The 25,809-nt window shown below is 41.5% G+C and overlaps 1 protein-coding gene across 2 annotated transcripts in view; it reads right to left on the minus strand.

Moving 5' to 3' along the window:
• Positions 1–1,323: 1,323 nt before the first annotated feature.
• The window catches only part of vopp1 (VOPP1 WW domain binding protein), a 48,907-nt gene continuing 24,421 nt past the window's right edge, over positions 1,324–25,809 (minus strand). The window contains exons 3-6 of one of the 2 annotated variants that reach the window (XM_048267149.1): positions 21,184–21,261; positions 18,771–18,904; positions 4,075–4,232; positions 1,324–3,530 (exon numbers count right to left, since the gene is read on the minus strand). In XM_048267149.1, the coding sequence (XP_048123106.1) occupies positions 3,516–3,530; positions 4,075–4,232; positions 18,771–18,904; positions 21,184–21,261 (385 nt within the window). In that variant the 3' untranslated portion in view covers positions 1,324–3,515. Of the gene's footprint in view, positions 4,233–18,770; positions 18,905–21,183; positions 21,262–25,809 lie in introns of both variants that reach the window. The other variant, XM_048267148.1, reaches the window with a different exon arrangement.

The raw sequence follows: 25,809 nt of genomic DNA on the forward strand, positions 1-25,809 counted from the left end.
AAAGTTAATAAATAAGGCTAGGCTACTTTCCATTTTGCATGCGTTCAGTTGTAGGCTATCTAAACAACTAAAGCTTGACTGAAATATTGTAAAACCATTTATTTCTTTTAAAGATGTATGGGAAGAGTGAAATCGCCGATTAGTTTCGACGGGTCCTGTATTTCTGCTGAAAAAAAAAAAAAAAAACTGATAGTTTCATCCCGAGCTGCACATTATTATGAACGCATTTAATGCCGTTATATATAAACAGATAGTCGCCCGCATTTAATGCGATTATATTTCACAACTTTGCCATGTAGGCTACAGTGACTGGTGATGGCTGGCAAGCAAGCCGCAGACAGATCAGGGGATTCACTACCCTGTTAGGTAGGCCTAGGCTACAAAAGTAACACGCGCTGGAGAGATATAGGCTATATCAAACCATGGATCGAACACAAGTTTACCCGACTGTTGTTCCCGCTGTGTATTCTCGTGAAGTCTCTTCTTCCGTTTTTCATGCCATGAATGGCAATTCGGTTTCATGCTCATCTTCTTAATGTAGTCTGAGTGAGACACTGTCGCTATAACTGTTGGCTATACCGGTCTGTTACTAGGTTGACTGAAGGGGAGACGGGGGAGGGGGCCTTCATTTACTTGCGGGGCCCTACGCAACTTGCGTAGTGTGCGTATAGGGAGAACCGGCCCTGTTCACAGGGTGTGGCCGCTACCTTTAACAACCATTAACAGCCTATAGTCTAGCCCTTAGAACCTCATTATAAAGGCATTATACCACACATTACAGCCTTGTAATCAAGAACACCTGGCAGATTTGATTAACACATACATTATATGGACAAAGGTATTTGGACAGCTGGTCATTACACCAACAGGAACTTTTATGACTTCCCATTCTTAGGATTGCTACAACAAGGCTGTTGGTGCTGAAGGTGGTATTTATTTGCCCATTCATCAAAAAAGGCGTCCAGACACCAGTGTTGGACAAGAAGGCTCACTATCTCTGTTAGTTCATCCCAAAGGTGTTCGATGGGGTTGAGGCCAGAACTCTGTGTAGGCCAGTCAAGTTCATCCAGACAATACCAAGATTGAACTCACTGAGCCCTTCAGAAAAACACATTATTTCACAAATATTTAAAAATGCAAGACTGCATGACTAGGTGCCTTATTTTATACACCTGTGGCAATGGGTCTGAATTAAACAAAATAATTCAGTGATTAAGTGTTCCAATACTTTTAGATAGCGTGATTCTTTATGGGATAAAGTGTCCTATTCCTTATGGTAACATGCCGTTTGGATGAGCCGCCTGGCCATAAGCAAGAGGCATATTTTATGGAGGAAAGCTTTATTGTTTTTGTTACTAAGCAACTGTTTTAAACTTAATTCATTGTAACAGTAGAATCAAATTATGGCTGGTAAACATATTAACCAAACATGTAGCTATACAAATACGTCTGTCAGTTGCATAGATAAAAATGTAAAAAAAAAAGAAATATATTGGCAAAACTGAAGAACAACATTACACAGCATAAAACATTTATTTCCTCATAAATTTGACTCAATTTGAATTCTGGCATTTATTGGGTACAATTCTGGCACTGCAGAAAAAACAACACAAGCTTGCGTTTGACATCCAGTCATTTTCGATGTTGCATCACATTTGTTTAGCTGTTACTTTGGAGGTTTCCATATTTGACTCACCTGACCCCTACACACAATGTAGAAACAATTCAGTCGCACAGCTTCCATTATGCCATATACAGCAATAATCTCTTCATAGCTGCAATGTCAAAACAGAATCCAATAAGGCTACTCAACCACCACACAGTTACTCAAGGATAAAAAAGAAAAACATATACACCAACAATGAGCCAATTTGGAAATGGGCTTTTCATTCACCAGAGATGGGTGTTTACATATGCAGGTTTCAAAAGTGCAGATCGTATCACTGTTAACAGGCAAGGGAGAGAAATTATAATAATGATAAGTGTGCTGTATTATATAACATTATCTTCAGCGTCAGGTAAATAAAACATTTTCCCAGATCAATGCCATTATCAGTCAGTTAGTTCCATGGGTGATGAAGATAACATTTGTTGCAACTACTATGTTTGATTTCAGGGTCATTGCACCACTAAATATTTTGCCTACGCAGTTCAGCAGCAGTAGACCACATTGCATTATCTTTCTAAAACCTCAGTATCCAGCACCTTCAAAACAGACATTTCACGTTTGTTGATCCTTGTTACAGTGTGAGTATTTGTGTTTCCAGAGGTGGAGTCAGTCACAGTCACCAAATAGACTGTGACCAAAACACAGAGTCAGACATGTTGCTGTTCTATGGTCGTGTTTCAAGTTTCAATGTTCCATCTCATCATCAGTCCATAAAGGCTGGATTAAACAGAATGTTTCAGTTTTTATGAATGACAGATGTCTGTTCTAGTGATACACCATTATTTGGGAAAGAATATAACTTTTACGAGTGCAGCGTCTTAATCTATCCTGTCCCCTTGGTTGGCATCCGGAGGTCATTGATCGTCACAAACAAACAAGTCTCTGAAATCTCCCTTTCTCTCTTTTCTTCACGGAAAACATGGCACAGGGACAAACATGATGGCTTAGATAACTCTGGTGTTATTCTCCCGCATTTCCCAGCACGAGATGGGAACTGATATCGACTCTGGAGCAAATCTGGCTGTACATCTGCCACATCAGCACCACAGCTGGTGCAGAGTCGCGTCCAGTGAGCTCTGATTGGCACCGTTTGGAGGAGAGTGATTTTTGTGCGGGCCACCAGGCACCCTGTGGAGCGTGCTTCCTAATCTCTATATAACATCTCCATAAAGCATCATCTGGAACAGCCAGGCCAGCAGCAAATCGCTCGACAGAAGCTGATGGCCTGATGCTTCGACGGAAGCAATTTGCAGCCCCCTTCATTGCCTGTGCCTGACATGGTGCCTTTGAACTGTGTAAACCATACAGCTGCCTCTGCACAGCAGGCCTTTCCAAGATTATAGTAGTGGGAGCCTCTGATGCCTGTTGTTTTGGGGAGGGTATCACAAGCCTCTGTGACTTAATTGGTACACTTATAGGTGTGGTACACATACTGAGGGAAAGGTATATCTTCTCTACACTTTGCATTACGTGAAATAAAATCATGGCCTAAATGCATAAATGTAAAAGTAAAAGCCTGAGGCTCTGCTGGCTGTTCTCAGACCTGGTTGCTAGACGTGCCCCAGGAATGATGACGCTGAAGGACTGAACAGCAAACAGATTATGAATCAGTGCCTTGTGTTTACAAACCAACATGGGGAATATCCATTTGATAACAGAAAGGATAATAGGCGTACGTGTTTGCAAATTAAGGCATTGTTTTGTGAGAAATGCGCGGCTTAGAGGCCTCGTCATGCCAACTGGCGAGGCTCCCATGGCACCTACTCGGTTACCGTGGGAACCCATTCCTTCCCATCTGCCTCAAGGAAGCCGGGCACCCGCCTGTGTATCTGTGGTTAATGACTCCTCAGCAGAACAATACCTTTCACACGCACACACACGCACGCGCACACACACACACACACTCACACACACACACACACACACACACACACACACAAACACAAACACAACACAAGCACAGTTTAAAAAGGAAGACAAGAGAGATTAAAGTTAACTCAATTTTCTGTTAATTTGCTAGAGTTCTCCAACAACTTGGTAAGTTTGTTCCATGTTCCATGTGTCATGTCTGGTCCATCACTAGTTCAGAGCAGGCTGTAATTTGGCCTCAGAAACATCAATAGGTGAATAAGATCCTGAGGACAGTGCACTGATCTCACACACACACACAGGATCTGTTTCTGAGCATTTCGCGAACACACACACACACACACACACACACACACACACACACACACACATAAACACATACAAATCTGACTTCTCTTAGGTGTGGATCTGTTTGATCAGAGTTTCAGAGTTTCAGAGGACGCGCCGAGCCTAGAGCGCCCCCTACATGTTGAGCAAGGAGCTGTGAGTGCCCATCAGTCCTACTTCTTTTACTTCTTTTCTGTGTTGTTGACTACCTGGTCATAGGAGGGGGGTGGATGGTTGCAATAGGATGGAGGAGGCGGGTACGAGCTCATGATGTGGGGGCCAGGTGTGGCAGAGTAGGCGGGGACTATTGGCGTTGTGGCAGAACCTCCCGGGTCACCAAACATCTGAGGTCCTGGTTGCTGGGATACTGAGAGAAAGAGAAAGAGAGAGTTTAAATCAAAGATTCTAGAGCGGAGCGGACTCTGAATCTTTGGTTTAAATACCTGAAGAGCTATGAGATGACTGCAGTGAGATAACATTAAGATAATCATAGAGGCAAAGAAGTACAAAGAAACAAAGGAGATAATACAGTGGGCAGTGCTTCGACTTGGCCAGCTTCACTCGCGGTCCGCGCGTGGAATCACGCGGTATCACGCGACTTTAATTTGTATTACCCAGTGAGACGCTGCAACAACCCAAACAACCGGTAGATTGCTCAAGTGAGCAGGGTGTCTCGTAAAAAGAAATGGAGCCTGGAAAACCCTACACAGACTTCACTACAGACTTTAGCAGACTGGTTTAGAAACAATTTAATAGCCAGAAATATGCCTGCCCTGCCATAATAAAGAAATACTTTGTCAACTGCGAGTGAATCCCGTTTGCAGCCATAGAAGAAACGCAGGACAAATTAAACATTCTGGTTTTCTCCGAGTGCAACGATGACAGACAGACATCATTTGGACAAAATATAGAGCATATTAACCTCCGTTGCTCAGCCAAATGCCTTCCTGTTACATTCTGTTATCACGGAGTTACAGGCGATAAACGATTTTTGATGGTCACAAGTTTACTTCATTAGCGGTTTATTTTTTTGATTATTAAAGTGTGTTTTTCATTTAAAGGTTTGACTTCGTGCTTATTCAGTAGAGCATTTAGTGCTCTTCCCAATCCCAGACGTTCACATTGCATGTTTGTTTGTAATGGATGCAACCGCGAGATAGGCTACGCGTTTGACGGCAATGAGTTGTTAACAGACATCAAGACATATAGCCCAGCAGCAATCTAGGGACTGTTCGTTATTTATTGAAGGGGCCACCGGAGGAATTTTGAGTGCTTCAGTCAAAAGTTGCATGACCCTCCCTTGCCTGCTAGAAATTGTTCAATGACCCTCCGACAGAATTGTTAAAAAAGACATGACCCTCCCCTGCCAATTGTCGCTGTCTTCCGCCCGCGCTGCTTTGCGCCACAGCCACACACTGTGATAACGTTTCCTAAATCAATCTTTCCCGTGAGCTTGCATGCTACCAGTCCTTCCTTTTCAAATGTGTTGCGACTGTTTGCAAAATTTCACAAATAATCATATGTGATTAATAATATGACAAATAATCCCTGTGCACGGGGACCGAAACAATGCACAACTTTTTCCGTGTTTTTCACGTATTTTAACTTCCCCCCGCTGTCTTGCCGTTTTAATGTTTTCCCGTAGAATATCCCATATTTTAATACTCTCATAACAGCCCTGCCATCGGGCCTGTCTCTGTGTTGCCCTGTTGCTACCCCCCTGCCCTTCCAACGAAACAGATGTCTTCAAATCATCGTTTTCCTTGCTTGAAGGCGAACTTAGAGTGATGTTAACCTATTTTTAAGTTTAACGGCGTGATTGTCGTGAGAGCACGATTCATTGGCCTTATGTCTACGTGCGCACCTGAGGCTACTCAGCTACTAGAGAAAGAATTTCCCCTGTTTGTATGTTCACTCCAAGTTGGCCTACCATAACTTACCAACTCTGCACTGTAGACCCTAACTGGCTATTTATATTTTTCTGTGAAATAAGCAAATGTATTTGTTCAACTTTATGAAGCAGAATTAACGCACTAGGCTACTTGGAACATAACACATTTGACAAAGGACAGATGTATGTTATAGTAACAAAATATTAACTTTCAGTGTTTTACGATGTCTTTGTCATGGGGAAGTTTTTTCCCCCATGCATTTATTCTAGGCTACTGTCAGTGACTGCCGTGAGAGAAGCAGGTTCTGTGTTTCGTTCATGTCAGTGACTGACGCGAGAGAAGCGGGGTCGGTGTTGCGTTGCATTAATTTATTTTCAATTGGGCATGCCGTGCCGTGTAGTCCACAGCTCAGTTCTGACAAAGCCGAATTTACTCCTTTTGAAACAATGAGTGCGTGGGTTTGTATGGTTATATTGCTTGACAGGGGGGATCCCAAGCAGCTTTCAGCCATAAGGCTACTTTGAGAACATTTCCTAATTCACCCGACACTAATATTCAAAATGTTGAAAACTATTTCGGCATAGCCTATTAACTGACCACCCGATTCACGTTGACTGGGGGGCAGGGGGGGCCATCAGACATTTGTGCCCAGTTAATCCGGCCCTGCCCCCAACAAATCACACCTTCCCACCAGCTGTGACACTCCTAACTCACAGACCTATTCACAAACTGGTTTTGTGGCATTTCGCCTGTTTTGAAATCCTATGCGGCTACAGGAGCTTCTAATCGTGAGGAAGCAATTTTGCATTGTAGGCATAACTAACATGCAATAACGTCACCAACAACAACCAAAACTAGACTACTCATTGTCAACATGTAAATTAAATGTAACATTATTGTGAATCAAATTAAAATGTTCTCTTTTGCAAACGTAGGCATAGGCATAGTAACAGATTAATTTAATAATGTTACAAAGATACTACATCAATCCGTATGTTTCATTAGGCTACTAGGCTATTTGTTTTGCCTTACTCTTGATTCATTTAGGCTAGGCCTTTTTATTCAGTTATTCATCATCTTCTGTCCTTGTGTAGCGCACGCATTCTCAGACCTGTCACCTGCCACTCATCGTAAGAAAGGTGTTTGGAATCATTCCCGCGTTACAATCATCAGCCAATCAAGGTGGTCACTTCAGTCAAGCTCGTGCATGAGTAATAACGTCATCCATAGCAACAAAGACTTACTCACTCTTAGACTGTTAGTCAGCTCCAGAATCTGTTCAGGAGTTGTCATTTTCCCTTACTAAGAGTAGGTCTGAAAGGCTTTGTGAATAACTTAATAAGAGAAACTCCTATAGCAAAAAAACTTTTATTGCTATTTAGGAGTAGCCTACTCCTAGTGGTAAGATAAAAGGCTTTGTGAATATGGCCCCTGGTGTCTTGCAAGTCAGCATCTCCGACGGTAGTCTACCCTATTAAAAATATAAGTTTTCGATGTCCCAAACGGAGAGCCATACTCACCAAAATGTAGGCATGGGAACATGATGAAGTATCCAACTGTCGTGTGTTAAATTATTGTGATTACGAGCCAGTGGTTTTCAAACATAATGCGTGACTCGGACATCTATGCAACAGACTCATATCGTCCTCGCATTCGCAAAATGAGGACATAGGCCTACAGACTGCTCAGATAACAGGTGTACCTCCAGTTATGCACGGTTTTAGTCAAGTCATTTAAATGTGCTGGTGAAACAGTTGTGTACTCTATTGTTATTTATCCCTATTCACCCACGGCGTCAATTCTGTAGCGCAGTGCATTAAGGCCGGCTGATGACAGCTGCCGTTACGCAGCAGTTATCAGTCCCCTGTCCAAGAGTTCGAATCGGGGTTAAGCCCATATTTTGAGAAATGCTGAATAGACCACAACCAATTTCAATTCTTCAACACGGTCACCGTTAGACTAGAGGGAAGAAAGAATGGGAAAATATCTGGGCACAGTTCTTCCAGAGCTTCGTGCCAAGTAGCCTAATAAGCGTTGAGTCGAGATGTTTGTGTGAATGAAACGAAGTGTATAGGCCATAGTGTGACATGCGTAAACCAATGGTGTAGAGATGACGCCACAGGGTTTTATTTAAGAGAGCCTACGTTTGTATGTAGGCAATTTATATTCACAATACTTAGGCCTACTAAAATAAATAGTATTTTATTTGTATTGGTTGTTTAGAGTAAAACAAAATCGGTCGGTCTTAATTTACAACCGGCAAGTCGGTCGGACTAAAGGGGAAAAATAAATATTTGGGTCGGTTCTAAGTTTACAACCGGCAAGTCGGTCGGACTAAAAGGGGAAAAAATTAATTCTGACACAGAATTTACAGATTAATTCTGAACTGTTATTTCTCTACTGGCTCAATTATCACACCACTGTTTTGATTTGCTTAGTTGCGTTACCCCCAACACTGACAATAATGTAGACAGCAAATTTCGATTTTCGTTACCACCATGTAGTCAAGCCTTAAGACATACCCAAGTAGCCTAAATTGCATGATTTATTTTGTTATTGAATTCGTAGGCTGAGATTACTCTCGGCAAGTCTCCTGCTTTTTCAGAAGGGGCGGCAGGCAGAGCGATGTACAGTGGCAGAGCGACGCACAGTGGCTGAAAGTGGTACTAAAGCTTCACGCAGCTTCACGCCTCGTAATGCGCGACTGAAGTGGTCATTTGAAAGCGATGCCACTGTATATGAAGAAACAAGCAATACTTTCAATGCCGTCTTCACATTGCCACTTGAGATCAGCTCCGATGTTCGTCAAATGCACGTCCCTTTTCGATGACTTCTGTTATAAACTTTATCGTTTAAAAGCATGTCCCAAAGACTGGGTCGCAGGATTTTATTTGGGTCGTCAGCACAATTTATGTTGTCTAATAGGCCTAACTTATACCATTTAGCCATGAAAAGCTATCAGTTTTCTATTAGGATATAGTTTGTTTACCACAGTCACGGCCCTCTGTGCAATTTTGCATTTAGAATAGCTCTGAAACTGGGGGGAGAACACGTCGCACAGGGGACAGCCTGGACATCTCACTCGCAAAATGAAACATTTCTGTGGGGCGCCTGCCATGGACATCGCAGTTGTAAAATGCAAGGGACATGAATCAGCCTATTTGCACGAACATTAACGGACACCAGCTCTTCAACTTGACCGAGAGAGAGATGCACTCTTTAAAGTTATACCATGGTCTAGGTTGAAAAGGGTGTCGTTTAAAAAGACACCTATAAAAAGACGTTCCGTTCGAATTGCCTGAGGACAGTTCTAAATCACTGCGCTGGCTCAAACGCTAGTTGGTAATCAAGCCAACGAAGACTAAATATGTTACAACTTATGACTTATCAACATTCCACAGCGTTGCGATAAACAGCTGAAAAAACTAACGATTTTAGCTCTAAAACTCATTTAGTATGAATAATTGATTTCAAATTTATTTATTTTGTAAGTGACCATGGTATAAACGGGATAATGCCCTTCGATGTGTCCAATATCAGAAATTCATTCAAGTCCATTATCCGCTTCGCGTCGGACAGTTCACGCCTCCGCGTCGTCCATTTATTTCTGATAATGGACACCTCGTCCGGCATTGTCCCTTACTTAATATTACACAACAATTGGGTTCTATGGAATTATTTATTTGTTTCTGATTGGCCGAGAGACGTTCCATGAGTTGGAATATCCCTGGACATTTCAACTCAGAATTTGCACAGCTAATAATAAATCACTCCGCGATGAAGATGACACAATGTTCTCATCCCAGCCCTCCACTATTTTAAGCAATGGGTTACTCCTTAGCAAACCATAACGAAACAGTGCTTCACCACATCTGTGGATTAAGCAGCACAGTCAACTCAATGTAAGTAAGATAAACGAGGATGCTATTTATTCTCAGCATTGCTAACATTGTGTATAATATGATTGTCACTTGGAGGAGACTTGTAGATAACTAACGTTAGCATAATTAGCTAACCGCTGCTAACGTGCTAGCATCGTCACGTCAGGCTGTGCACAGTAGTGTAACATTTATTCACCATAAATTAATAAAGTAGAGTGGTTCTGCAATGTAGACTATGTTTCCGGTTTTTTGCAGTACCATATCCTTTACATGACATGGCCCAGTGTCCTTGTAACATGCATGCAGCAAACCTACCTAGATATGAATGTGATTTCAGCCCGACTTTCAACATTTCTTTCAAGAAGACACGTAAACCACAAAGACCCGTAACAAGGGATCTGGAATGTTGGTTACCTAGCAACCAAGACGCTGTCTATTGAAAAGGGAACTATTTTTTGATGCGTAGAACGATGTCGAAATTAACAATTTTAAAACAATAACGGGATGTTTTCAGATTATTTAGTTTGTGGTAGAATTGTTGTATAAAGCAATATAGCACTGTTGTATAAATGGATATTCCCAATATAGGCCTCCGGGCTCGTGGGCTGAACAACACCGTAATATCCATGACCAATATAGCATATATTGCTTAAGTAACCTCCTCACATTCCTTATTATTTCGGATTTAAAACGCTCAACAGTGTATTATATTAGGCTACAATTTAAATGGACATTTTAAACACTATTATTTCCTCTCGTTTTCCACCTCGCAAACTCTATACTAGGCTACAGTAAAGGCACATTATCTTTTGACTATTGCGCAAAAGCCTCTTGTTCTGATATTTATTCATTTCACATTCTTACAACATAGCTTGTCACAACATCAATACACAGCCTTGGTATACGGCCTACAAACAAACATTTAACTCCAGAGGAAAATGCGGATTCAACTTTCCAAATAAAGAAACCTCCACAAATAGGCTACAATATAACGACTTGAGTTACTTGCTATGTTTACATAGGAATTGACGGTGTTATGGATCCATTTGTCTGCAACGCAGCGTAGCCTACAACATTCTTTAGAAATACAGGAACAGCTCACTATGCTGAAGAGTGACGACTGCGTAGCATGCAAGAATACCCCCAAGAAAAGTTTGAGAACCTGTGGCCTAAAACAATATGGTTGCATGCAGGTTGCATGTTAGATCTGAAGTGAAATGGGTCTAGATGGTCTGTCATTTTTAAAAAGTGGGTCCCCAGAAAAAAAGTTTTGGAAACACTGTAATATGCTATTGTAAAAGATAATTATTCAGTTTGTTTATCAGCACTAGGGTTGCACAATTCTGGGAATTTTCAAAGTTGGAAACTTTCCATGGGAATTAACAGGAATATACAGAAATTAACAGGAATAAACGGGAATTAATGGGAATAAACTGGGAATTTTTAATATGGCAAGTTAGTCTATAACAGGGAACTTAAATGTAGTGGACAAAACCCCATCTTGCAGAATAATATTAGTTAAAACAACCTGATTTAATGCAATTTCAGTCAAATTTTTACCCTGCACATTTTTACCCTGCACATACGTCAATCCCATGCACACAGCAATCAGCACGCACCATAGGTTTCCTTTATGTAGCCTATGCTGATTGCTGTGTGCATGGGATTGACGTATGTGCAGGGTAAATCCCATGCACACAGCAATCAGCATAGGCTACATAAAGGAAACCTATGGTGCGTTCATGTGCATGGGGAAAATAAATTCCGGGGGGAAATAAATTCCCAGTGAAAATGTCATCTCATGTGGGAATGACTGGTGTGAAACTTGGGAAAGTTTGCAAACAGAGTTGCCCAGTTATGGGCTTGTCGTCACTTTTGTCCTCATTAAAATGGGTGTACGTCATTTTGCATTAGCTGTAATGGGACAATTAATCTGTCTGATTAAGCTTGACAATTTATATATAACTTACATAAATTTGGTGTGGGTGGTTTGTTGTGTCATTATATATTTTTTTTGTTTTACCATTTTCTGGGATTCTAGCTGAACAAAATGATAGTCAGTCGATGTTCCAACCAATTTGATTTTGTTGTTGAGTGGCGTGGTGTCTCTTGGGCAGTTTAGTGGTTTCAGTGTTGCTAGCTTAGCACGCTAGTAAACCATAGGCAGAGAATGGAATTCCCGCTAGCATGGTAGCTAGCTTTGTATGCAAAGCTAAGCGAAAATACGAACAAGCAAATCATATTGCTTATTACGAAACAAAATGTTAATGTCTGTATATGAAACAGTAGGAATTACCAAAAATTCCCAGTTAATTCCCGTAAATTCCGATAATTTCCTTTAATTTCATGAAAGTTTCCAATTTGGAATATTTCCAAAATTCCCCAGGTTAACTTCCCATGGAAAGTTTCCAGTAAGTTTCCGGAAATTTACCGGAAACCCTTTGCAACCCTAATCAGCACCACAGCAACGGTCGGAATGTCGGTACGAGTTGTCGGCGCATCTGGATGACCAACGGACCCGAATGTTTTCACACCGCACTCGTTCGCAGCGGTTCGGACCTGTTCGCATGCGGTCTGCGAATCTCCATAGGAAATAAATGACTTCCGGTCGTTTCACTGCCGTATCTACAGTTCTAATGTCAAGAGGGCATAAAAAGGCATCACACAAAAAACAATAAATAAATAAGTTGTGTGTGTGTGACTGTGTTCCACTTCTAACTCGGCTTCAAACACAAACAATTATTTGAAACAATTCATCTCTTCTATCTCCTACAGTATGTCGTCATGGAGACGATTTCTATAGTATTTTCACCCTACAGAAACTGAGGAGCCTATGATTTAGCGTCCAGCTATCTATGAGTACAACAGGGCTGACATTTCAGAGAGACATGAAGCCCGACTCGTGGAGGAAGATATCACTTGAGCAGCAGCAGCAAGATTTCTCTCTTGTGCGCTCACATTCCCCCGTGCCTTTCCCCATCTGTGACACACACACCGCAGAGATAGAGAGTGTGAGCAGACCAGATAAAACACAGAGAGAGAGAGTGTGTGTGTTATGGGGTAGAGAGAATCGCTACAGCATTATGATACTAATGTTTTTTAGTCCTTATCGAGACTAAACTTTGTTCTGTTGTTTAAATACCTTTTTATGCTTAAGTTTGTGCACCTTTCAACAAACTAAACAGGAACATCAATTACCGAAAAAGAAAATGTGACATTAAATTAGCTAAGAATACAGAGATTTAATCACAGATTCAATGCTAAACACTGGCATTCTTTTGGAAAGTAATTTCGAGCCCATTTAGCCAAAGAAAATTGGGAATTTCCTATGTGTTGATGAATATGAGAGTTTGACAAATACAAACCAGAAAAAAAAACATATTTCTGTTCAGTTCAATTCTCCAGCGTGCAAGACTTTATATGCATAGAACTCAAGGAGCAAAATTAAACATCAACATATTATTCTGGCCTGGAATTCAATTTTCTGCGCGACTGAGAAAAATGTTCGGTGGCCTACTTATGATGCCTTCTGATTATCAGCCTGAACTTTGAAAATGCAGCAACAAGGTTTTTTTTTTTTAATTGAAGCGATTTGTTGGTGAATCTACCCAACTCACTACTTAATGTGACTGAAGAGAGAGATAAGAGAATAAATATGGTTATCTAATACACTGAGACAGAAAAGTCTTTTTGTAAATATAACATACTGAAAAAAACTCCATTATAGACCAAGGGCTTTGAGTAAGCCTGAGACCTAAAAAAAATGTCTGATTTAAAATATGTGATAACAGAAGGGTACACCCCCACTCCCACACACACATACTGTACAAACTCCCACACAAACACACACATATGCACACACTGTGTACACACACACACACACACACACAAACACACCCTCTATGCACACACACACACACACACACACACACACACTATACACACACACACTACCAGTCAAAAGTTTGGAGATACTTAGAAATGTCCATTCCACTCCACTATAGACAGAATGCCAGCTGAGATCATTTGCATTGTTTTTAATCAGGGCAGCAGTTTTCAGATTACATTATGTGCTTACATAATTGCAAAAGGGTTCTCGACTGTTGTAGAAATAAATGGCTGATCTTTAATGCAATATCTACATTGCCCATTATCAGCAACCATTTATCCAATGTTGCAAAGGCACATTCTGTTTACTAATCTGATATCATTTTTAAAAGGCTAACTGAGAAAACATTGGAGAACCCTTTTGTAAGTAAGCACAGATTGTAATTTGTAAAGTAAAACTGCTGCCCTAGGTAAAAAAAACAATGCAAATGACCTCAGCTAGTATTCTATAATGGAGTGGAATGGCATTTTTTAAGTGTCTCCAAACTTTTGACTGGTAGTGTATGTATGTATGCATGTATGTATGCACACACTACACACACACACCCTGTATGCACACACTCACTCACATACAAGTGCACACCCTGCACATACACACACACATAAAAAGACACCCTGTATGCACACACACACACACACACACGTATGTATGCACACACTGTACACACACACACACACACACCATCTGCACACACACTCACACACACCCTGTATGCACACTCACACACACACACACACACCCCGTATGCACACACACACACACAACCAGCCCAGAAGATATTACAGAGCGAGAGAGCGTGCCATCCATATTCATGTCCTAATGACAGATCACCCACTCTGGGTCCTGTCACTGACGAATCTGCGGACCAGGGGCTGTTTTATAATGGCGCTCTACAGAGGGAGAAGATGTAGCGCTTTCAGCCCCGCTATCTCCCCCAACTCCCCGTGGGACGGGGCTTAGCGGGAGCAGCAGCTCCACTCCTTCCCCTCCCCTCCGCCCTGCTCTCCTCCCCGGCTCTGGCTGCGCTCCTCGGGTCATGAAGGATTCAGAGCACCAGATGCCCACGTTCGCCGGGGTGTAGTCGCCGAGGACACAAAGCGCAGACAGGGCCTCCAACAGGTCTTTTATTTATCTCGCTATAAAGGCCTCATGTCAACAGACTGGCTTCATTGTGATGGATAGAGAACACAAGCGAGGGAGGAAACTCAAACCAAGATAAAACAGATTATCATTGTAAGATATATGGAAACACACACACGCACAGAGCTGGAGGCACTGTACGAATAGCGTTTGTTTCACAATAAATGTTTGATGTCAACAAGGTTTTTCATTTTGATGGATACTGAAAAAAGAAAGAGAAGAAAGAGAATATGACCATGTAAGATGTAGGAGTGCTCCCACACGCTTGCACACACACACACACACTCACACACACACACATACAGAGAGAGAGCTGGAGGCATTAAATTAATAGTGTTTGTGTGTGTGGCAAGTCAATTCCTCGTTGGCTTCTACTTCTCTGCCGCTGAGAGGAGAGATGTTGCTGTGAATCTTTCGCAGCCGTATGGCAGCGTTGCTGCCTCTGTTCCCAGTCAGGCCAACTTCATTCCAGCCTTTACTGCTTACGTGACACCCAGGAAAAGTGCAACCATCACCCGTGGCAAGGCGCCAGTCTTCCGATGAGTGTCTAATAATAGCTGGTTTCCATGCTGTTCCTGGGGACCCATCAGTATTGCTTTGTGCTAGGGTGCACTGCACAGGACACGCAGAGTGGGGGAGATGCAAGGCATGATGGGAGACACACGAGGACTCGGTGGAGCAGGGCATGAGGCGGGGATCACACTGACCAGAGCCAAGCGGCAGGTTTCCTATTGTTCTCTATGGTTCGGCAGCATAACGGTGGCAGCACTAGTGTAACGGTAGCATTGAACAAGCTGAGCATTGAACTTGGTTCAACTTTCAAAGCACAACGCAAGCATCAGTTTAGGCAAATCGTTTGTGTTACCATAGGTACGAGATAGAACTAGATGGTCTGGGCATTGCATTACCCTTGTTGCACCCGCTTGCTGCTGGCCAATGTGATCCCTGCCTAAAGGTAGGATCCCCGTCTGTCTGGACTGAAGAACTGGCAGCAGTGAAGAGGAATATGATTGACTGCTTAGTCAGCATGGACGCTTGCTGCATTAATGAGAAACTTAAAACCCTTTATGTGCATCCTGGGTGCAGAATGTCACACTCGACAGGAAGTACATGCATGGGGAGGTCAGGGCAAAAAGACCCATCCACACTGCTAACGATAACTATATAGACTGTAACTACATAAATGAATGTCCACACTGACCAATAATAAGAAAAGGCTCTCAGGAATATTCTCCATGTTTATGAACGTGATGTCTAAGATCTGACAGACTCTGCTTGGCTGTCAGTGTTTTGATCATTCACAATATCACTCTGAAAGTGATCCCTTGCGTTATCGTTCTTTGTGTCGTTGTCATTATAAAGATCCTCAAGACTTTTTAAGACCTTTTTAATACCACTCCGAATGAAATTTAAAACCAACTTTGCACCCACTCGCACGTTTTTTTTCCTACAGGCCTAAGTGAATGGGCTACAACCAGGGTAGCCTACTTCGGTGGCACCGTATGTATGTGTATGTATTTCTCTATCTTACCATGCCATAAAACTTTCAAAAGTGTGATTAACTGAAAGCTTGGGATCTCAGCTAAAAAATAGGTGCATTCAATGTCAACAAATGATCCCTTGTTTTGAGTTACTTATAATTAAAGTGGTGTTGTGCACTTGTGCCAACCTGCCCCAGACACAGGGTTGGTTGGCACATGTAGTCGGAGTTAGTTGGAACAACTATGTCATAGTCCTGTGCAGTACTCGTTTTGCTTTTATTTGAAGTGCTCATCCAACCCACTGCCTGTAAGGCTTTGCTGATGTCTTTCCTGTGTGTTTTGTCTTCAGTAGGACCCACTTTCAAGACCAATTTGGTCCCTACCGATTTTTTTTTTAAAGGGAAACTTGGCAGGATTTCCCCCTCTGCTGGAGAAATTGTGCATTATGCTATTTTAAACTGTGGGAAAATGTAACGATAAAGCACATGGATTTGTTTACAAGCCAGCTTAACGGCTAGCATAATGCTTGGCATAACTATGTGGATGTTCCAAGGTAAGAAACACGATTTAAAAAACGAGTTTATTGTTTCTCACTTCTCTTTCCGGACGGTAGTCTCAATGTTGCAAGGTTGGTTTTCCGCCTGGGGACGCTTAGGGCTTAGCGGTGAAAGTCACCATTTTCACCGGAACAGGTCATTTAACCATCCAAATGATTTCTAAACGGGTTTATTACGTTGAAATAGTTGCCAAGTTCCCCTTTAACTTCAAATGTTTAAAAATGTCTGAATGTCTGCTTCCAAATGTAAAATTATGTTCAGTAATTACAATAACAAGGTTAAAATAAAAATTTATGATGTTTTTGTGTGTAAAATACACAGTGCCAACCAACCCCAAAATCAGTGTGCCAACCTGGCCCATCCACATTTGGACACTCCTCGGCACTGAAATGGTGTTAACCCGCCAGCACCAGTCACCACAGGCTTACAAATTTTGTATCAAAACATATCTGAGTCCTGTCTCTTTCAAGTGAAATTAATACTTTTTCTATATCCTTACCCATCACAATGCTAGAATGTATTAAATGGGAAGGGCGATTTCTAAGTTTTGACCCTGCAAAATCAAAAAGTTGCCCTCACCTAAAGGGTTAGATATTTTTCTTATGAGTGTGTGCTCCAGGTAAGAGTACACTCATTTTGTGGCTGCACCTTTTAGTTGCCTAGATATTAACCGTGATGCAACCTGCGCATATTTTCCCCCTTGGGATCTACCATATCATGGTCTCTATGAAAATTAATTGACGTTACGGTATCCATTAATTCTAACAAAGGAAAAAATGTAAGACCTTGCGAATTAAATTCAAGACTTTGTAAACAAAGTTCAAACATTTTAAGGCCTTAATTTGACAACATTCAATGTAATACTTTTAAGACCCTGCAGGTACCCTGTTATAGTACAGTATGTGGTACAGACACTGTCATACTTATTACTGTGCTCTTGCCTTTATGTGGATAGGCCAGTAAGAGCACTCTTTTTAGACACAACGTACCCTCAATGACCCCCTCAAAAAACACCTCATGCCCATGTGTAAAAAAAGAGCCTTTAACTGTGTGAGAGATGATGTGCTTCTAAGTGCACAGAAAGCTGCAAAATCACAAAAGCTGAGAGAATTGGGTGTCTGCTATGACATAAAGGAATACCTCTGTTCTTTCTTCTCGTAATCACCAGTGATTCACAATGGCTCTGGGGATGGCCATGTATGAGTGGTTGTTGGTTGATAAGAGCAGCTAAAAAAAAGTCCCTTTTTTCTCTCTCTGCCTTTCTCTTTTTCTCACTCTGAGCAGGAGAAGAGGACAGCACTTCATTTCTGGAGAGGCGCAGTGAGAAGTCCTCTATAGGAAATTGATCGGGCAATTACACTCCAAGGAGAATACCTGCAAACACACTGACCCTAAAGGAATGGAGTTCATCAGACTAGTCTCTCACTGGGCCATTGTTTGTTGCAGTAAGGGGCGGCTCCCACTGTTTTACTATTCAGAAGTCTAAAACACATGCATGCATGCAAAGGGACAACATGTGTGATGGCATAATGCTATGTTCAAAATTTCAGCTTGCATGGCAATCATTTCCGTCATTTTTGTGGGGAAAATTTGACGGCTGGCAGTCAAATTTGTACTTTTTTTTGTACTGCTGGCAGCAGGGTGGGAACTATAGGGACAAGATCTGTATGTATATAGGATAGGTGTAAGTGGAGGTGGAGATGTGCATAATTGCTACAACTATACCTGATCTCCCCTATCTTATAAGATACCGTTTCTCTTTTTCATCCAATATGCATCTACAACTACAATTGTTGGGGCAGACGTGGCCTACTGGTTAGCGCTTCGGACTTGTAACCGGAGGGTTGCCGGTTCGATCCCCGACCAGTAGGAACGGCTGAAGTGCCCTTGAGCAAGGCACCTAACCCCTCACTGCTGTGTGTTCACTGTGTGCTGAGTGTGTTTCACTAATTCACGGATTGGGATAAATGCAGAGACCAAATTTCCCTCACGGGATTGTGTCTTCACAAGACTTTACATTGCTGTGATGCTGTGATTGGCCAAACAACCCACTGCTCCCACTCACCTGGAGTGCTGATTGGCTGCCTGGTGAATGACACGTTGAAGGCCGGCTCATCGCTCAGGGGGGAGGGATACATGCGTCGGCGAATGAAAAATCCGGCACCGCAGCAGAAGAGCACGCCCATCATCAACATCAGCCTATCAGAGACAGCCGGAGGGGGAGTCATGTGATCAGTATGATGAACGTTACAAGAATTAAAATGCCTCTGAACAGCTGCTTCTGAGATAATCAATTTTACAGCCCCAACCTGTCACTCCAGATACACACTAGAGCAAGTGCACTAAATACAGCACATATGTGGATGGTAATGTATTTCCGTTTGATTAACAATAAACATAAACTCCTGCTCCATGGCATGACTATGAATCATAGATGAGTAATTAGCCCATATATCTCTGCGTATCCCCTTCACTTACAAGTCATGCCAGGAGAGACTAGTCCTCACTGTAGTTCTGATTATTAAAGCAACACATTGTAACAATTAGTATTTGCCCACTGGTGTCAATTTTACTGGTGTCAACATACTGAATATACTTTATTTGTAGCATTTGTTTTTTTTAAATTACGCTAAAGAAGTTCCCAGGGTGCCAAAAAGGGATGATAAGAGGCAATTCCACGGAAAATGGACTTTTTGTCACATCCATAACGCCAGTGAAATGCCTTGCCATTTGTATGACGTGAATGATAACATTAATTTTTTGTGCATTTTTTATCATTGCATTCTTCAGCCAAAAATAGCAAATGCTCAAATTTCATGTAATCATTCACATCATACCAAACCATCATAAGTTCAAAGCTAGTGGTGTTTTTCCTCTTGATTTCAGTGAACACTGCCCCATTGCCTGTATAAGGGATGCTAGGCAGCTGAAATCTAATCCCTGTATAATTACCAAAAGGAATTTTAGAAATTTCTCTGAGCAAGCCTTTCTGCATGACCTGTATCGCAGTAATATTTCTCATTCTTCTACTAATTATCTTGATCCCCACATTGCTCTCGAACCATTTTATTGAGATTTTTAATTTGGTAGTGGACAAGCATGCCCCTTTTAAGAAGTTTAGGGTTAAAAATAGAATGAACCCTTGGTTCTCATCTGACATCTCTGATACGAGTTATTATCTGTCAGCAATTTCAAATTGTTTCGATTGAAAGAGTTTTAAATTATAAATATTTGGGCATTTGGATAGATAATGTGTTGTCTTTCAAGTATCACATCTCCGAACTAATAAGAAAACTGAAAGGTAAATTATCCTTTCTTTACCGGAACAGAGACAGAGCTTGTTTTACTTTAAATTGTAGAAAACAACTTGTTCAGTCCACGTTCTTATCTGTTGTGGATTATGGCGATGTTATCTACATGCACGCTTCCTCTTCCGCACTGAAATTTATCAAACTCAATGCAATTTATCATTCTGCACTTCGCTTTATCACTGGTGATGGGTTTAGAACTCATCACTGTGTTTTATATGAAAAGGTTGGATGGCCATCATTACCTACAAGAAGAGAACAATGTTGCATGATTTTTATTTATAAAGCTTTACTTGGTATGTTACCTCAATATTTGACTAGTTTGGTTTCCGTTAGATCTTGCAATCTGCGCACTCGTTCACAAAATGTCCTAACCTTGACTGTCCCTCATGTTAGAACGGAATTAGGAAAAACAGCTTTTGAATTTTATGCTGCCAAAAAATGGAATGGCTGAAATTGGAAACTTGGGTTTCCTTGGAATGTTTTAGAAACCTTATTACCGGTGTTGTGCAGACTGTTTGTATGTGTGAACTATGATTGTTGCTTTATATCATTGTTGTATATTGTGTATGTAATCAGGGCGTCATTGGAAAAGAGAGCTTGCTCTCAACTGACCCCCCTGAATAAATAAAGGTGAAGAAGAAGAAGAAAGCTAGGGCCACCTACTTTTCCCTTCTCTAAACCAGGTATAGTGACTGGACATACTCTCGTCGCTCGCTCCATCTCTCAACTCAAATGTCTCAATGCCAAATCAGCACTGACTAATGCTTTCCCCTCTTTTCCCCCTAAAGTGCTGCGTCAAGGACTTTTGCCTGAATGGCTCAGAAAAAAGCTGTGTGACAATGGAGCACTTAGGAATAATCAGGGTGCGGAATGGGGAAGGAAATTAACTCAGAGACTCTCTGGAGTCGGCCTGGCGCAGGATGGATGGCCCCTAATGCACCATATTGATTAGGGAGGGCAAAGCATTGACCTCTATGCAGGTTCCACAGAACACCAATGCATGCTGGGAACAGCGGGACCTAAGGTTGGAAGAGCACCTAGAGCAGATAGTAGAGGCATGGAGTGTTTTTCTATTCAGTCAGTGCTGTGTCTTCCAGCATCCTGACAGAGGAAAGCTCCATCTCTTGAAGTGGGGTAAATACAAACACCCGAGGAGGGGTCTCTTACCAGAAGTACCACAGCCTCTGGAGGGACAAGGCCCTGATGCAGCATCGCGTCCCACAGCAGTCTTCATAGGAGCGACATCTGAAACATATACAAAATGACATAACAATTAAATAACAATACACACAATTCCAAACTCCTTCACACCAGGATCAGAGCTGTCCTCACAGACCAGCTGACAAAACCTGGAACAGGTGCTGTGCAAGGTTCTTATCATACACTTTTTGTCACATTCAGAAAATTGTTCTTTGCAGTCCTCTAGTTATTCAACAGGGTTTCAGGAGAAAGCAAGGGAGGGGTGCTATTAGATTGGGTGTTGGCCACACATATCACAAACATGAGCAACCTTTCACAAAACCAAATGCCTGTCTTTACAGCGGTCATCGCCGTTTTGAAAGCCTGTGCAGAATCAGTAATGGAGATCTGGTGTCAGGCACGTGGGCGCATGACCATTATGCTGCTCATAAGAGAGGCCTTAAGAGCGATAAAGTTCAGGGGCCAAGCATATCCATGGCAATGCCGCCCCATATCCAGACGATGAGGAGGGTGCAAGGGGTTAAGTATTTCCATAAGAGGGTGCTCAGGAGACCACGTGTCCTGTTAAATGGCCAGATTAGCCATGGTCAGTAGGTTAAGGTCCTGAAGGACTGTTTCAAGATGAGCAGAGCAGGGCTTCGTCAACACCTGCATCCTAGTTTAAAACACTTGATAGCGGCAGCACAATCAATATGGAATGCACATTGTAGTCAAAAGGAACACTTTAATGCTTTGTGTACAAACATCTATTTGATCACAACAGGCAGAGATTTGCTCAGACACAGTTTTAAGGCCGACTGCAGTTTGCTGAGGCTCAGCCGAACTTTGGCACTCTGGTTGTGATGTAACATCTCAGCCTGGCCCTGAGCCCCAGTGTATCAATTATGGATGCAGAAGTACACCTTGCACAGAGACTCTACCGGTTTCGAAGAGAGTGATAAAAGATGGTATAGAAACTGCATAATTCAGTGTTTCAAACTGTTGTCTCCTTTTTCAAATCGAGACACAAATACGTTGCACACACAAGCTAGGCTTTCACAAAACAGAGAGCATCTCATTTAAGGTAAATCTAAACCTCATCTAATTACCATCTAATAATATTACCACTAATAATTTTAATAATATTTCATTTACATTGTAATATACTGAAGCCTGAATCAGAGCTTGAAAAGCAGTGACTGATCAAAGCTATTGTAATGCACAGCAGCCAGTGATAAAAGCTACTGTAATGTACCAAAGCAGAGTGTACTGCTACACCACTCTATCAGTGAGCGTAGTTTAAAGGAACCATGGAGACAAACAAGTTGCATAAAAAAAAAAATAATAATAAATAAATCAGTGATGTAAAAATGTACAAGGTAATAAATGATCATGGTCGGACATAGTTTTTAAATAGACCTATCTGGTATCCTAATGAAAGGCTCTTATAAAATATATTGTGAAATAATTATTATGAATAATAGTGTCAGGTCGTTGTTGCCACAATACCTTTCAGTATGATAGTGCGATACATTGTGTGATTGCAAAGGGAAATTGCATAATGTAAGATAATGTCCATACTCTCATATGATTTACAGCTTGAGCATCTTGCCTGCGTTCCATCTGTTGAGCAGCTCCATTGCCTGTTGATTTTCATTTCTGTGCCCATGTTACCTGGTCAGAGGTTACCAGGTTATATATAATTTATGTTTAAAAGGGGAAGTGGAGGCCACATGTGTACTATAAGGTACAGTAGCAGAAATGGGGTGACCACCAACTAGACTGTTGAAAGGAGGACAATTTGTATAAGGGCCCTATTTTGGCAATCAGAAACGTAAAGTTTATAGACATTAAAGGCGTGTCCAGTCCACATTCACTAATTTAATGGAGCGATTATGTGGTCAAACGTCGGGCACTTGGTGCAAAAGGGTTGTTCTTATGTTTCTTAATCAGTCATACTGTACGTTTTTAAACCAATGAGAATGACAACAGCAAGCAGTGCAACTTCAAACATCGCATCAGTATTTTGATAGTCAGCGGTACATTTGAAGGAATCTGCTTGTACTAGACCATATGGAACAGGGATTCAACGTATAGCCTACATGCATCTGCACTCGTCTATTATTTGAACTCATAGGCAAAGTGAAACTAACTTCACTGTGGTCTCATAGTCAACGACAAAACAGCTCTACACATTTAATTACTTTCACTACTGACTGACACCTGGGTTACCATTGAAAACATGAAAAAAGCTGGGCTAGCATGCAGTAGTCTGAAAATTGTGGGTTCAATTCCCGGCTTCCACCGTTGTGCCCTTGTTTTAGGCTACTATTGTTAAATTGCAATGTGAGCGACAGCCAGCAGGGGAGGATATGTCAGCAGGATTATTTAAAAAAGAAACTGCTACATTGTGCGTCTGCCCTGATTCTGATACCGTGGCGGTATTAATTTAAACCATGGCGGGCTGCCATGCTAAAATAAACGTAAAGGACTGACATCGATTTATTGGTTGGGCTCTGTACTATATTTGTTCCACAAGAAATTTAATTTCACAATTTGAGATCTATATTTACAAAAACCTGAATACTTACGCATATTGCTTGCATATTTATAATACAGTAAAACCTATTCAGCACAGTGTTTCAGTCTGTGTGCATTATAATGACTCCTATAATAATGATGACATGGTGGTGGCAAGATGAGGGCAATGATACATGTGAATCATGTTGATCATAAGAATGAGGATATTGATGATATTCAGTGGAAAGGTAATTAGTGTCATTGGGGCATCGTTAGCAGTAATGCAGATGTGTGATAAAACACAGAATGAACTAGTGTTTCATCATGGAAAGATACACCTACAGTAGATTGCAGTCTGCATTAGTGTGCCACAGAGCAACAACTCTCGGTCAAATTTCCTGGAAATGTGGTGATGGTGATGTGAAGGCATACAAAGTAAATATAAAATATTGCATTCATAACGCACTTCCCCTTTAAAGAGCTGTACTTCCTCTGCCTCTGGCACCCCTTGTTTTCTCTTGCTGAACCTGCTGGAACCTGAGCTGTGAGAAACAGTCCCACAGAAGACGCAAGCCATAGTCACACGCTGACATGGGAGGTGGGTGTCCCTGCAAGTAGATTAATTGTGTGATCCATTTGTACATGCTGACGGTTTGTGACAACTTGTAACTTTGTGAAATGATGTAACTTCCTTGTCGTAAGAACTCGCTGTGAACTGGGCGTCCATTGACTTGTACGAGATCGCTTCTCGTCTGACGAGTTTAGGGAGGGCGTGCCGTCGCGTCATTTGTGTAAATTCCGTTTTTTCAGACAACTTACTACTCGTAAGACGAGCACATTGGACAAATGGATCACACCATAACACCTCTGGATCACTAGCATGAGTCTTTGATGTGTAACAGGGAGGCTACACTGGGCACGTAGCCTAAAGCGCTTTGTTTCTGAAGCATCTGGAACCAGACGTGATAGCGGCGCATCCGTTCGGAAAAATCAGACCAGTATTCTAAAACCATTTTTACACTCCGTGAACGGAGCACTTTAGTTGAGGACCCAGTGTAGCCCGGGCCTAATGTCTGCTCAAACCTCCTTATTCACCTGGATACTGTTACACTAACTTCAATATCACTGGATAATAGCAATTTCTTTCTTTGTGATTATGTTCCATTTACAGATTCAGTAGGGGTTCCAATATCTATTCAAGGCTTATGGCAGGTTTCATTATGCAAAGCAACATCAACCTAGTCCAATACATTTATGTATTACTTTTACAAAGCTCTTGTCAGTTAATTTCTTCAAAGTTTGTCCAAGGTGACTTCTTTCCTGACACTAATCTCATCCTATATCTGTAGTATTATTTGTGACTTTGTGACTAAAATCGTCCAAACTAATATAAATTACTTCTAATAATTATTACATTTATAGTACTAATAACCTGACTAAAACATATATGAATCACTAAAATCAGTGATTTCCAAGGCTTTCATCTGATCACAAATTACAACATGTGCATTTATTTGTTGTCACATGACCTTTAACAAAACTAAAATCATTAGCCATCTGAATCTTCTTAGATCATCAACTAGAACATTTCCATGCTAAACATACTCATCAAGGCAAAAACAAAATGTCACACACTAGAGCCTAATTATTTATTTCTGAATGCTGCAGATGTTTTGCATTTAGATGAGAGGAGACGGAAATGTCAAAATTAACCCTTATTCAGGGATATATGGGAAATGACTCCAACACAAGCTGAAACCGACTGAGAGAGATCAAAACAAAAAGGAAAAAAGAAAGAGAGAATGACTAGAAAGAAGAAGTTCAGAATGAGAGAAATGTGTGCAACTGTACCCCTGTAGAGCTGGGTATCACTGCGTATTTCCTGAAACGGTTTGATTACGATTTACAAGGCCTCAATTCGATTCAATTTCTATTTTGATTCGATTCAATTCCATTCCTTCTGCTGTGTGGTGTATAACCTCTGCTGTGTGGGGCATGTTACATTGCATTCTCGATGCACTGGGTTTAGCCTACTTGCCTCAGCCCTGAACATGTCTACTAATGCCACCACAGTAATGTTACAGTTGTTGTTGA

The sequence above is a fragment of the Alosa alosa genome, chromosome 16, assembly GCF_017589495.1.
Source record: "Alosa alosa isolate M-15738 ecotype Scorff River chromosome 16, AALO_Geno_1.1, whole genome shotgun sequence".
Taxonomy (NCBI): Eukaryota; Metazoa; Chordata; class Actinopteri; order Clupeiformes; family Clupeidae; genus Alosa; species Alosa alosa.